This window comes from Erythrolamprus reginae, chromosome 4 (assembly GCF_031021105.1).
Source record: "Erythrolamprus reginae isolate rEryReg1 chromosome 4, rEryReg1.hap1, whole genome shotgun sequence".
In the NCBI taxonomy this organism is placed as follows: domain Eukaryota; kingdom Metazoa; phylum Chordata; class Lepidosauria; order Squamata; family Dipsadidae; genus Erythrolamprus; species Erythrolamprus reginae.
In genome coordinates, this window is record NC_091953.1 from 59,036,564 (window position 1) to 59,048,072 (window position 11,509).

Sequence of the window (11,509 nt, forward strand, 5' to 3'; positions counted from 1 at the left end):
GACTAGAAGACCTCCAAGGTCCCTTCCAACTCTGTTGTTGTGGTGGTTGTTGTTGTTGTATTGTCATTGTAGTAGTAGTAGTAGTAGTAGTAGTAGTAGTAGTAGTAGTTATCATCATCATCATCATCATCATCATCATCATCATCATCATCATTATTAGATGATACCATGGTCTTTTGAGATTGAAGACTGCCAATGCCAATATTATTATTATTATTATTATTATTATTATTATCATCATCATCATCATCATCATCATCATCATCATCATCATCATTATTAAGAGCGCGCGAATCTGGGCTTCCCCGCGCGTGATCCTGGGCCCCTTTGAGGCCAGTCGGGGCCGGGCTGCTCCCTCTGCCTGACGCTCCGTCTCTCTCCTTCCCTCCGCAGGCGAGCCGGGGGGCGTCGGCGGGGCCAGCATGGACTCGGACGCTAGCCTGGTGTCGAGCCGGCCTTCGTCTCCGGAACCAGACGAGCTCTTCGCGTCTTCCCGGAGCAAGAGCGGCGCCGTCTCCAGTTCGACGTCCAGCGACCCCGCCGCCGAGCTGAGCGCGGAGCTGCGCAGCGCCATGAGCGCTGCCGGGGTGGTGGTGGTGGATAAGCTGGCCTTCAAGTCTTCCTCGTCCTCGTCCTCCTCTTCCTCGTCCTCCTCCTCCTCCCTCTCCAAGAAGGACAAGAAGCAAATGACGGAGCCGGAGTTGCAGCAGCTGCGCCTGAAGATCAACAGCCGCGAGCGCAAGCGGATGCACGACCTCAACATCGCCATGGACGGGCTGCGCGAGGTGATGCCCTACGCGCACGGGCCCTCGGTGCGCAAGCTCTCCAAGATCGCCACCCTCCTCCTGGCGCGCAACTACATCCTCATGCTCACCAACTCGCTGGAGGAGATGAAGCGCCTGCTCAGCGAGATCTACGGGGGCCACCACGCCGCAAGCTTCCACCCGGCCGCCGCCGCAGCAGCTGCCGCCGCTTGCTCGGGGAGCCTGGTGAGCCACGCCGCGCCCCTGCCGGCCCACCCGGCTCCCCACGCCGTCCACCACCCCATCTTGCCCCCGGCCGCCGTCTCCGGCGCTTCCCTGCCGGGCTCCGCGGGGCTCTCGGCCGTCGGCTCCATCCGACCCTCGCACGGCTTGCTCAAGTCGCCCGCCGCTGCCGCCGCTGCGGCAGCTGCCGTGGCCCCCCTAAGCGCCGGCTTCCAGCACTGGGGCGGCATGCCGTGTCCTTGCAGCATGTGCCAAGTGCCGGCCCCCTCGCACCACCACGTCCCCGGCCTCGGCGCGCCCAACCTGTCCAGATTGACCGGCGACGCCAAATAAAGAAGGGACCGGGGCGGCGGGGAGGAGAAATGGAAGGGGGGAGTGGGAGAGGGAGGGTAGGTGAGCGGGAGGCGGGAAGGGGCACCCCTTGGGCGGTGGGGGAGAGGAAATCGCCCCTCCGGGACTTTTGCGCAGCCCCCGGCCCCGAGGTAGGTTCCTTCCAGGACTTTCCCGAGCGAGGGAATCCAAAACCTCCCGTGGACGTTTGAAAAGCCCTCGGAGAAGGAGTCCGTCCTTCAGAACTGCCTTGCCGCCTTCGCTCAGCCGGCCAGCTCCGGTTTGGGTAGGGAAAAAACGCAGCAAGAGCGGCTGTTGGCAAGGGAGAGTCCCGGCCCCCAAAGGTGCAGTAGCAGAATTGCGCTGGGCTCCTCTAGCACTCAGAGCCACGGGCGCACCTGCGATTTCGCTACCTGCCCAGATGCAGTAGCAGAGGACCCCTTGGGCGGTGGAGGAGAGGAGATCGCCCCTCCAGGACTTTTGCGCGCCCACCGGCCCCGAGGTAGGTTCCCTCCAGAACTTTCCCGAACGAGGGAATCCAAAGTCCTCCACCCGGACGCTTTAAAAGCCCTCGGAGAAGGAGTCCGTCCTTCAGAACTGCCTTGCCGCCTTCACTCAGCTGACCAGCTCCGGTTTGGGTAGGGGGGAAACACCGCAGCAGGCACGACTGTTGGGAAGGGGAGAGTCGGATTTCTTTTTCTTTCTCTTCGTAAAGACGCAAACCTGGGTTAGAGACCCGCTTTCCAAGATGGGGACCTCCTCAAAGGCTCCTCGTTTCTTCCCACCTTGAATGAAGTTTATTTGACTTTCTTTCTTTTTCAAAAGTAGAGGGGGAGGATTTGCAAACCGAGTTTAAACTACTGTATCTACGATTTGGTTGGAAACTGTGGAAAGCTTTGGGGACCGGGAATCCCCTAGATTTCTCTCTGGATGGTCCCCTAAAGGAGGGGGGAGTGCAGAGGTGGGCTGCTAAGGTGGAAAGATAAGGTGTATTCGCCCCCCCCCGGCTCTGAGTGCTAGCGGAGTCCAGCGCAATTCTGCTACTGCACCTGGGCAAGGAGCGAAATCGCGCGCAAAGACACAGGTGCGCCCATGACGCGATTTCGTTCCTTGCCCAGGTGCGGTAGCATCATTGCGCTGGACTCCGCTCGCCCTTAGACCCCGTTGAGCGAGCACACTCCACCGTTCCACCTTAGCAGCCCCCCTCTGAGTGAGTGGCACCTGTAACAATATAAAAACCTAGCGCTGGTTGGAGATTCTTAATATGGAGACGTGCCCCACTGATTTCAGAGGAATTGGCTTGCCTATACATCCGTAGGACTTTTCAGGAACAAAACGATCCTGGTACCCTGACTCTAGATACATTGTTTCCCAACCTTGGCAACTTGAAGATATTTGGACTTCAACTCCCAGAATTCCCCAGCCAGTGAATGCTGGCTGGGGAATTCTGGGAGTTGAAGTCCAAATATCTTCAAGTTGCCAAGGTTGGGAAACACTGCCTAGAAGAAGAAAGCGCCTGGTCTTGGGCGCCATCCAATTGGAGGTGAGCAAATTGAAGTGCCCCCCCCCCCAGCTTCGACCCCGATTTAGGGAAAGTTTTATTCCAAAGTGAGTGGGATGCTGGTTAGATAGATTGTCGCAGGGGGTTTTCCTGGAAGTTCTGGCTGGATGGGGCCCACGGCCTTTTAGGGTTGCTGGTGTATTTGGAGCAAATAATCCCTTTTTTGCTGGCACATAAAGATTAAAAGGAAAGAAAAAGAGAAGCGGGAGGGAGACGTTAAGATTGGCTTGTGCTACCATATTTAGATCCCCCTGCCCACCCCCCAGAGCTTGTTTCTGAATAAGGCCTCCCTTCTCCCCTTCTTAGCCCTGTCACCTTGGAGAGATTTTTTTTAAAATCACCTCTTTATTTTTATATATAAATCTATCTATAAAATAAAGAAATGGAAAAGTTCCTAAATAATATTTATTATTTGGTTGCAAAAAAAATAATTAAAAGTGACCCGCTGTTCACATTTTTAAAACAAGGAGAATAATTAAAAGAAAGAGAGATAGAAGAAGGACTTGTGTGTGTGTGTTGTCCCTTCATTTCTGGTTGAAGTGCTTTTTGTCTTCAGGGGTAAGCGCTCGGGCTCTGGTGCCATAGCCGCAGCCCACTAAACTCCTTAAGGTCAACAGCTGGGTGTGCTTGATTGATGCTCCTTCAATCACCTGCATAGAGTTGATGGGTTTTAATGTATCCAGGGTCTTAATGTATCCTTTCCCTCCAAAATCACTACAGTAGAAAAGGTCGCTGCCAAATGAAGACTCCAGCTTCAAGAACTAACAGGCCGCACAGGCCTAAATTCAAAAGGACACAGCCAAGTCCAAAGTTGGGCTCACATTAGTACTCTTTCCCATGTTGCTTCAAAAGGTCTGTTGAGATTGCTCACTAGGGCAGTGTTGAAGATATCTGGACTTCAACTCCCAGAATTCCCCAGCCAGCATTCACTGGCTGGGGAATTCTGGGAGTTGAAGTCCAAATATCTTCAAGTGGCCAAGGTTGGGAAACACTGCACTAGGGTGTTAAGGACAGAGGTGGGCTACTGCCCAGATGGGGGGGGGACACACAGGGGTAGCAAAAATGGAGCTCCACCCCAGAGCACCCAATTTGCACTGAAAGATGTTGAAAGAAAATGCAGGGCGTCCTGCATAAGCCACGCCCACAGTGTGGTAGTAAAAAGTTTGGTAGCCCTTCACTAGTTATGGCCACCGATTCTAAGGCAGGGCCCCCCAAACTTGGCAACTTCAAGACTTATGGACTTCAATTCCCAGAATTCTCCAGCCAGATGTGCAATGCTATATAGCCATATATACATACATACATACACATACATACATAAATATATTTACATTCATATATATATATATGGCTAAAACAAATATGTGTGTGTAGATATATATGTGTGTGTGTGTTTCTCTGTCGAACTCTTCCCTGGTATAAGTTGAGACAAGGAGGAGAACCTGTGGCCTAGAGGTTAAAGCTACTGCTTTAAAGGGAGGCGGCCCAGGTTCAAATCCCAGGAAGGGTATTGCTAGCTGATGGGAGCAAAATAGCTTGAAATAGATCTATACTAGTCTCCCTTAATTTTCATTATCAGCAAAAATATGTTACACACACACATACACACATACATACACACACAGAGAGAGAGAGAGAGATACATACATACATATACATATACATACATACATACATACATACATACATACATACATACATAGCTATGCTGGCTGGAGAATTCTGGGAGTTGAAGTCCACAAGTCTTAAAGTTGCCAAATTTGAAGGCCTCTGTTTTAAGGCTCAAAATGGGCAACAATTTCATTTCGCCAGGATCCTAGGTGCCTCATGGGCTGGGCCTCTTCCATGGGTGCTCAGCAAGCCCTCTCTGGCCATACCCACCCACTCCAATGGCATTTGGCTTGCCTGTGTTACAGTTTGAGTTAATATTCAATTGGTCAGTTGAATCATTCTAGGGGGGAGGTTGCGAAATGACCCCCTTGGGAAGGGGAGGGCAAACTGAGGTTCTAATTTCATGTTACCTGTTTTCTAACCAAACACTGAGCGTTTATTTGCTCTGGGAATATGATCCAAATGTAACGCCAACACATTTTCTACTTACATGTCTTCCCGAAAGGAGTTTCCAGGGTGGCTTTAATCCCTCCAGAATTTGGCAGGACTTTTGCCCAACCTAACAACGGGATGCAGTGGATGGAAAGTTGCCACACTTTCCAAAGGTTGGGCAGAGGTCAACCAGTGAGGGGGCTGGACAGGGGCTTTTCTGCCCTCACCACAATCTTGCTCAGCCTAGATCTCCTGCCAGGCTGAAAAGCATCATTTCCTTACTCAGGATTCTCCAAGTAGGCGGGAGGAAAAATATTTTATTTTATATTATTATATTTTTTTAATTAAGAGATTTTAAAAAGAACGTCAAAATCTAACAAGAACAAAAAAGAGAACAGTAATAGAATGAAAAAGAAAGTAGATTCTGATCTTATAGTTTTGCAGTAAATATAATTACAAATACAAAATTATCTTTTGCTCCATGGTTACAATAAGAAAAGCTCCCTTTCCCCCCATTATCTGTTTTTTTATAATAGTTAAAGCCAATAAATCATACAATCATTTTCTTCTGTTCCATGAAAAAAAATCTATAAGGGATTTCGAATTCAACAATAAACATATATTATGTCTTTTTTTCTAATCATGGCCTGTTTGGCTATCTCTACAACTTCCACGATCTTCCCCAATTATTCCATTGCCAGTAGATAGTGCTAAGTATTTCCACTTTTGAGTATATCATAATCTCACTGCAGTGATAACATAAAAAACAAAGTTTTATGACTTTTATTCCAACTCTCTGTCCATCAACTTCAAAAGAAAAACTCTGATTTCAATTGTATATTAGCTTTTAAGATCTTCTGTATTAGTGACTATCAGCATCCAAACCTTTCTTGCTTTTTTACACCCACCAAACATGATGAAATACACCACATTTCCAACACAATTTAGAGTTACAAAGTATAGTATAAAGTATAAAGACATGACAGACAACTTCTGTAGTGATATATACCATAGGAACATTGTTTAACAAAAAGGGAAAGGTTTTAAAATTCATTTCTTGGAATTATTTTGCCTTATTTTTCTTTTTCCTGGACTAGTCTCTGCAGTTTTTTTGGCAAAATTTCTATATGATTTGCCACTGCTTGCTTCCTAGGGATGAGAGAGAGGGGCCGGCCCAAGGTCATCTTTTGTGCCTAAGTCAGAACTAGAACCCACAGTCTCTAGACCAAATTGGCTGCCTCCTGGAACTGCCCCCTCTCAAAGTAAGCCTTCATAGGTTTATAGCTAGAATCGCAAGTTTTAGGTCAATCTATTCCAGTCCACCCAAGACCACCCAAAGTTTGGAGACTCCCCGCTCAGCCCCAAAATTCACTAGAGGCCCGCCACTCTCTTCCTCTTTCAACCTGGATTGTTGTGAGATAAAAGGACTGTCTTGCACTCCTGGGAGATTAAAAAAAATCTAAGGAAAAAAAGTGGAGCTGAAAGAAACTAAGGTTCCCAAGAAAGTAAGAAATCCTTAGGCCTGGGGAGAAAGTGGTGGAAAGAATGCGCAATCCATCCCACGAACTACAGAGCTGGTTCAATTATTAATTTAAATAAATGCACATCAATTAAAATACAAACTAACTTCCAAAGAGGTTTGTATTTGATTGACCACCTGTTATACCTATTCACTGCTTCCACCCATTGAGTTAACTAGTTCCTTCAAATTTTTGTTTTTGTTTTGAGAAAGAAAATAAGAGAATCACTTCTCTGACTTGGAAAGAAGGCAACCTCTTAAAGCTCCCCCTAACTGTCCAGTGACAAGGGAAGCTTGTGCGAAAGAGGCAGAAAATAGAATAGAATAGAATAGAATGGAGTGGATTGGAATGGAGTAGGAATAGAGTAGAGCAGAGCAGAGTAGAATAAATAGAGTAGAGTAGAGTAGAATAGAATAGAATAGAGTGGAGTGGAGTGGAATGGAGTAGGAATAGAGTAGAGCAGAGCAGAGTAGAATAAATAGAGTAGAGTAGAGTAGAGTAGAATAGAATAGAATTCTTTATTGGCCAAGTGTGATTGGACACACAAGGAATTTGTCTTTGGTGCATATGATCTCAGTGTACATAAAAGAAAATATACATTTGTAAAGAATCATGAGGTACAACACTTAATAATTGTCATAGGGGCCAAGTAAGCAATAAGGAAACAATCTTAAGAAGAAGAGGAAAGGAAGGAGATTTTATCGAAGTGTCTCTTACGATTACAAATAAAATGATTGATCTGATTTCCGGGATCTCCGAGCCTGTAAGCCGATGTCAGGTAGGCAGACAGGCTGGAACATCTGTTCTTTCAGAAATCAGATCCCGCAGATCAAGTATCCGGGTGCTCAATTGTCGGAGCTCTAATCCCGAGAGGTGAACTAATGGAGCCTCGTTGACTCCAACCTGCTAAACGGAAAGACTCCTTAGATCTACGTCCGTCGACCGCTGCCAAGTTTCCACCAGCTCGGATCGGAGAGGGGAAGGGGCGCCCCCTCTTCTTTCAACTTGCTCTGGAGATCAACTCCAAATTCTCTGGCTTTAGAGGCAATTCCAGGATAGGAAACGCACATCCCTTCCTTTAGAGCAGCGTTTCCCAACCTTGGCAACTTGAAGATATCTGGACTTCAACTCCCAGAAGTTCCCAGCCAGCATTCGCTGGCTGGGGACTTCTGGGAGTTGAAGTCCAGATATCTTCAAGTTGCCAAGGTTGGGAAACGCTGCTTTAGAGAAAACATTTCTGTCCTGGAAGTAATAGATAGACCACGGTTCCTGGGTGTGTGTAGGTTTTGACCTTCAATGCATTCCTGTCTGAAGCTAATAGGAATCGTCTTTGCACGCAGTTTACCCCGGTTTCCAAAAGGATTCTCTATTCTCGGGATTGATCCCACCTTGCATTGTATGAAAGCAAACCTACAAGCCAATCTTGGTAAGGCCACACTTGGAATACCACATTCAGTTTTGGTGGCCACGATGCAAAAAGGATGTTGAGACTCTAGAAAAAGTGCAGAGAAGGGCGACAAAGATGATTAGGGGACTGGAGGCTAAAATAATTTAAAGAACGGTTGCAGGAACTGGACACGTCTAGTTTAATAAACAGAAGGACCAGGGGGGACATGATAGCAGTGTTCCAGTATCTTAGGGGTTGCCACAAGGAAGAGGGAGTCAACCTATTCTCCAAAGCACCTGCGGCAATGGGTGGAAACTAAACAAGGAGAGAAGCAACTTAGAACTAAGGAAAAATTTCCTGACAGAACAATTGATCAGTGGAACAGCTTGCCTCCAGAAGTTGTGAATGTTCCAACACTGGAAGTTTTAAAGAAGATGTTGGATAATCATCTGTCTGAAGTAGTGTAGGGTTTCCTGCCTAAGCAGGACCTCCAAAGGGAATTGGAAGGGACCTCCAAAGTCTCTTCCAATTCTGTTGGTATTGTTGTTATTGTCGTTATCATCATCATCATCATCATCATCATCATCATCATCATCATCATCATTTCTTCTTCTTCTTCTTCTTCTTCTTCTTCTTCTTCTTCTTCTATTACTACTACTATTACTACTACTACTACTACTACTACTACTACTCACGTAGGTGCCCCCTTTTTTCAGCAAAGTGGTAATCCTCCCACTTTGCAGGGCGATCATCCTGAGACTAAAGCGAAGCCCTGGCCACATTTACCCTCACCCCCACCCCACCCCGTCATACAGCCGTCGGGGCGGCTCACTTTGCGGATTCCAGGGAAAAGCGCCCCTCCGGAGTTTGTTCTCGGGTCTTTCTTTCTACAGGTGACAGGTCCGTGGGGAGCACCTGTCACTTGGCACAGGAACCTCCCCAAAGAAGTATATGCTTTGTACGCACTTGGAGCAGGATTTTTTTTTTTAGTGTAGTCACCCCAAAATGGATGCCTACGTGTTAAAGGAGTGTGGGGAGGATCGCTGAAAAAGTCTGAAAAAACTAGGCGGAAGTTGGGGGAGTCCCAGTCTTACAGAGCATGGGAGGTGGAAGATGGAGAAGCCGCCTGCTCAAGTCTCGAATCAACTCGTGATAGGACCGGGAGAGAAACAAGGAGATTCCCACCCGGGTGAGATTTCAGCCCGTGTCTTTTTTCTTTTCTTTTTTTACCATCTTTTGTTGCAAAAAGGCATCCGTTTGTGACACCCTGTTGTTGTTGTTGTCGGGAAAATAAGGAACAAGTTCTTTCGATCAAAGCTTTTAAAAAATATGATTTCCCCCTTAGTCCGAAATAACCACGAATTAATACAACTTTGCATTGTAAGCCAAGCCTCTGGCTTGTGACCTCTTTCTCAAGTCGCCTTAACCTGACCCCTTTGAAACCACCTAGAGTGGGATGTAAAAAAGTACTATGAAGCGGTATATACACTGTTCAAAAAAAGAAAGGGAACACTGAAACAACACAATATAACTGCAAGTAAATCAAACTTCTGTGAAATCAACTTCTGTCCACTTAGGAAGCAACACTGATTGACAATTTTACATGCTGTTGTGCACATTCAACTTTGTACAGAACAAAATATTCAATGGGAATATTTCATTCGTTGAGATCTAGGATGTGTTCTTTGAGTGTTCCCTTTATTTTTATGAGCAGTATAAGTCTAAAATGCTACTGCTACTGCTATTTACTAACCGCTTCCGAAGTGCGATTTGGCAAACTTTAAACCTGGAGGGATTCTGAGAGTCTACCAGGCTTAAAGTTGCAGAGGTTGGCGCTACCCCTAGTTTAGAGCAGAGGTCCTCAAACTTGGCAATTTTGAGACTTGTGGACTCCAATTCCCAGAATTCTCCAACCTTCTATGCTGGTTGGAGAAGTCTGGGAGTTAAAGCCCATACGTCTTAAAGTTGCCAAGTTTGAAGACCCCTGGTTTAAAGTGAACCACCAGACCTATTTTGCGTTTGGATTGGTGGGGATCAGGGCAAAGCTGCCTCGGATCACCGGTTACAAGTTTTGGTCTGGAATGAGTCCTGGGCCTCCCGGCGGAAAAGCAGCATGGGGTTCAGGGGTATCCGAAGGGAGAGGTCAAAAAAAGTCCAGATCCCTATGGGCTGCCATCGAAACTTCTGCTTTTTAATGCGCGTCGCGGCCGCCATCTTGTCTGTTTTGACACCTTCCTTGCCGAGCTATATCAAAGGTGAGGACTTGCGGACTTCAACTCCCAGAATCCCTGAGCCAAGTACGGTAGTTGACGTGCACAAGGCAGAAAACGGCCGTGGTTCCCCACCTTTTCATCTAGAGTTCCCTACCCTTCATTTACAGTATTTGGGTTCTTGTTGTTTTTAAAACCTCTGTTAGCGCGGCAACTATAGCAGCGAAAAGCTGAACGGGAAAGTTTTCTGACCTTGCAAAGTGGTCGCCCAGGGCCGGGGTTATCTTGCAAGGCCGTTGGCCCCAAGGGCTTCTTCACTTCCACCATCTTCGCCTCTCCATCTTTGGGCAGGTGTAGGCAAAGTTGGCTCTTCTATGTCATGTGGACTTCAACTCCCAGAATTCCTAAGCTTGCATGATTGGCTCAGGAAATTCTGGGAGTTGAAGTCCACTTGTCATAAAAGAACCAACTTTGCCTACCTCTGAATTCTTGGGGATCTGACGGGGAGAAAGGCAGAGGCCATTTTAGCCTCGGTTTAGGAGGACAAGTTACTACTGAGTTTTAAAATATCCTGGATTTCAAAACCCAATGAATTAATCGACCAGAGTTCACCCAACAAGACAACCTGCCGAAGCGCAAAAATAGAGAAAAACCATCCCTGAATAAGCAATCGCACACATCAACTGGAGTTAGGATCTAACCGTTAAACGCGGTCCGAGGAGGGCTCGCCTGGTTCGTGATTTCCAAGGTAGGAATCCAAAAACCCACCCAAACTTTCTGTCAATGCTGCCCCGCTGCAGGTGTTGGAGTAAGAGCTCCATCGTCACCAGCCCTAAAGGTTGGGAACTGACGGGGGAGGCAAGGTTAGGGAATGCTGGCATACTCTCTGAAGAATAAACCTTACGGAATTAGAATTTTGCCTCTGACATTCTCCGCAATTCTCCTTACTCCAAGGAAAATCATCCCACCGAATTCAACACTCCTTACGACCGAGTAAACGGGATCGAATGAGACTGGATCCCCGGCTCAATTATTTGGTTGTCCCGAAGGTACTTTTTCAGGAGGCAACTGAATTTTCTTGGGTTTTTTTTCCTATCATCCATCTGTCTGTCTGTCTGTCTGTCTGTCTGTCTGTCAGTCCGCCCGCCCGCCCACCCACCCACCCACCCATCCATCCATCCATCCATCCATCCATCCATCATCTCTCTCTCTCTCTCTCTCTCTCTCTCTCTCCCTCCCTCTATCTATCTGTCTGTCGATCTAATCTATGTATCTATCGTCTGTCTGTCTGTCTGTCTATTCATTCATTAATTGGGTTTATATGCCATCCCTCCTCCTGAACTTTTTTTTTCATATTTTGACAACCCAGGGAGATAAAATGAGAATTTTCAATTGAAACTTTTTTTCCAAGAGGATCTCTTCATGTTTCCCCCTCTTGTAAAGTGAGGCCTCGTAATGCACAGCATCCTAAT

General features: G+C 47.1%; 1 protein-coding gene across 1 annotated transcript; it reads left to right on the forward strand.

Annotated features, from left to right (window-relative positions):
* The first annotated feature begins 422 nt into the window (after positions 1-422).
* Positions 423-1,319, forward strand: OLIG2 (oligodendrocyte transcription factor 2). Its single transcript, XM_070751771.1, has one exon. The coding sequence runs from the start codon at positions 423-425 to the stop codon at positions 1,317-1,319; it is 897 nt and encodes a 298-aa protein (XP_070607872.1).
* Positions 1,320-11,509: the final 10,190 nt, after the last annotated feature.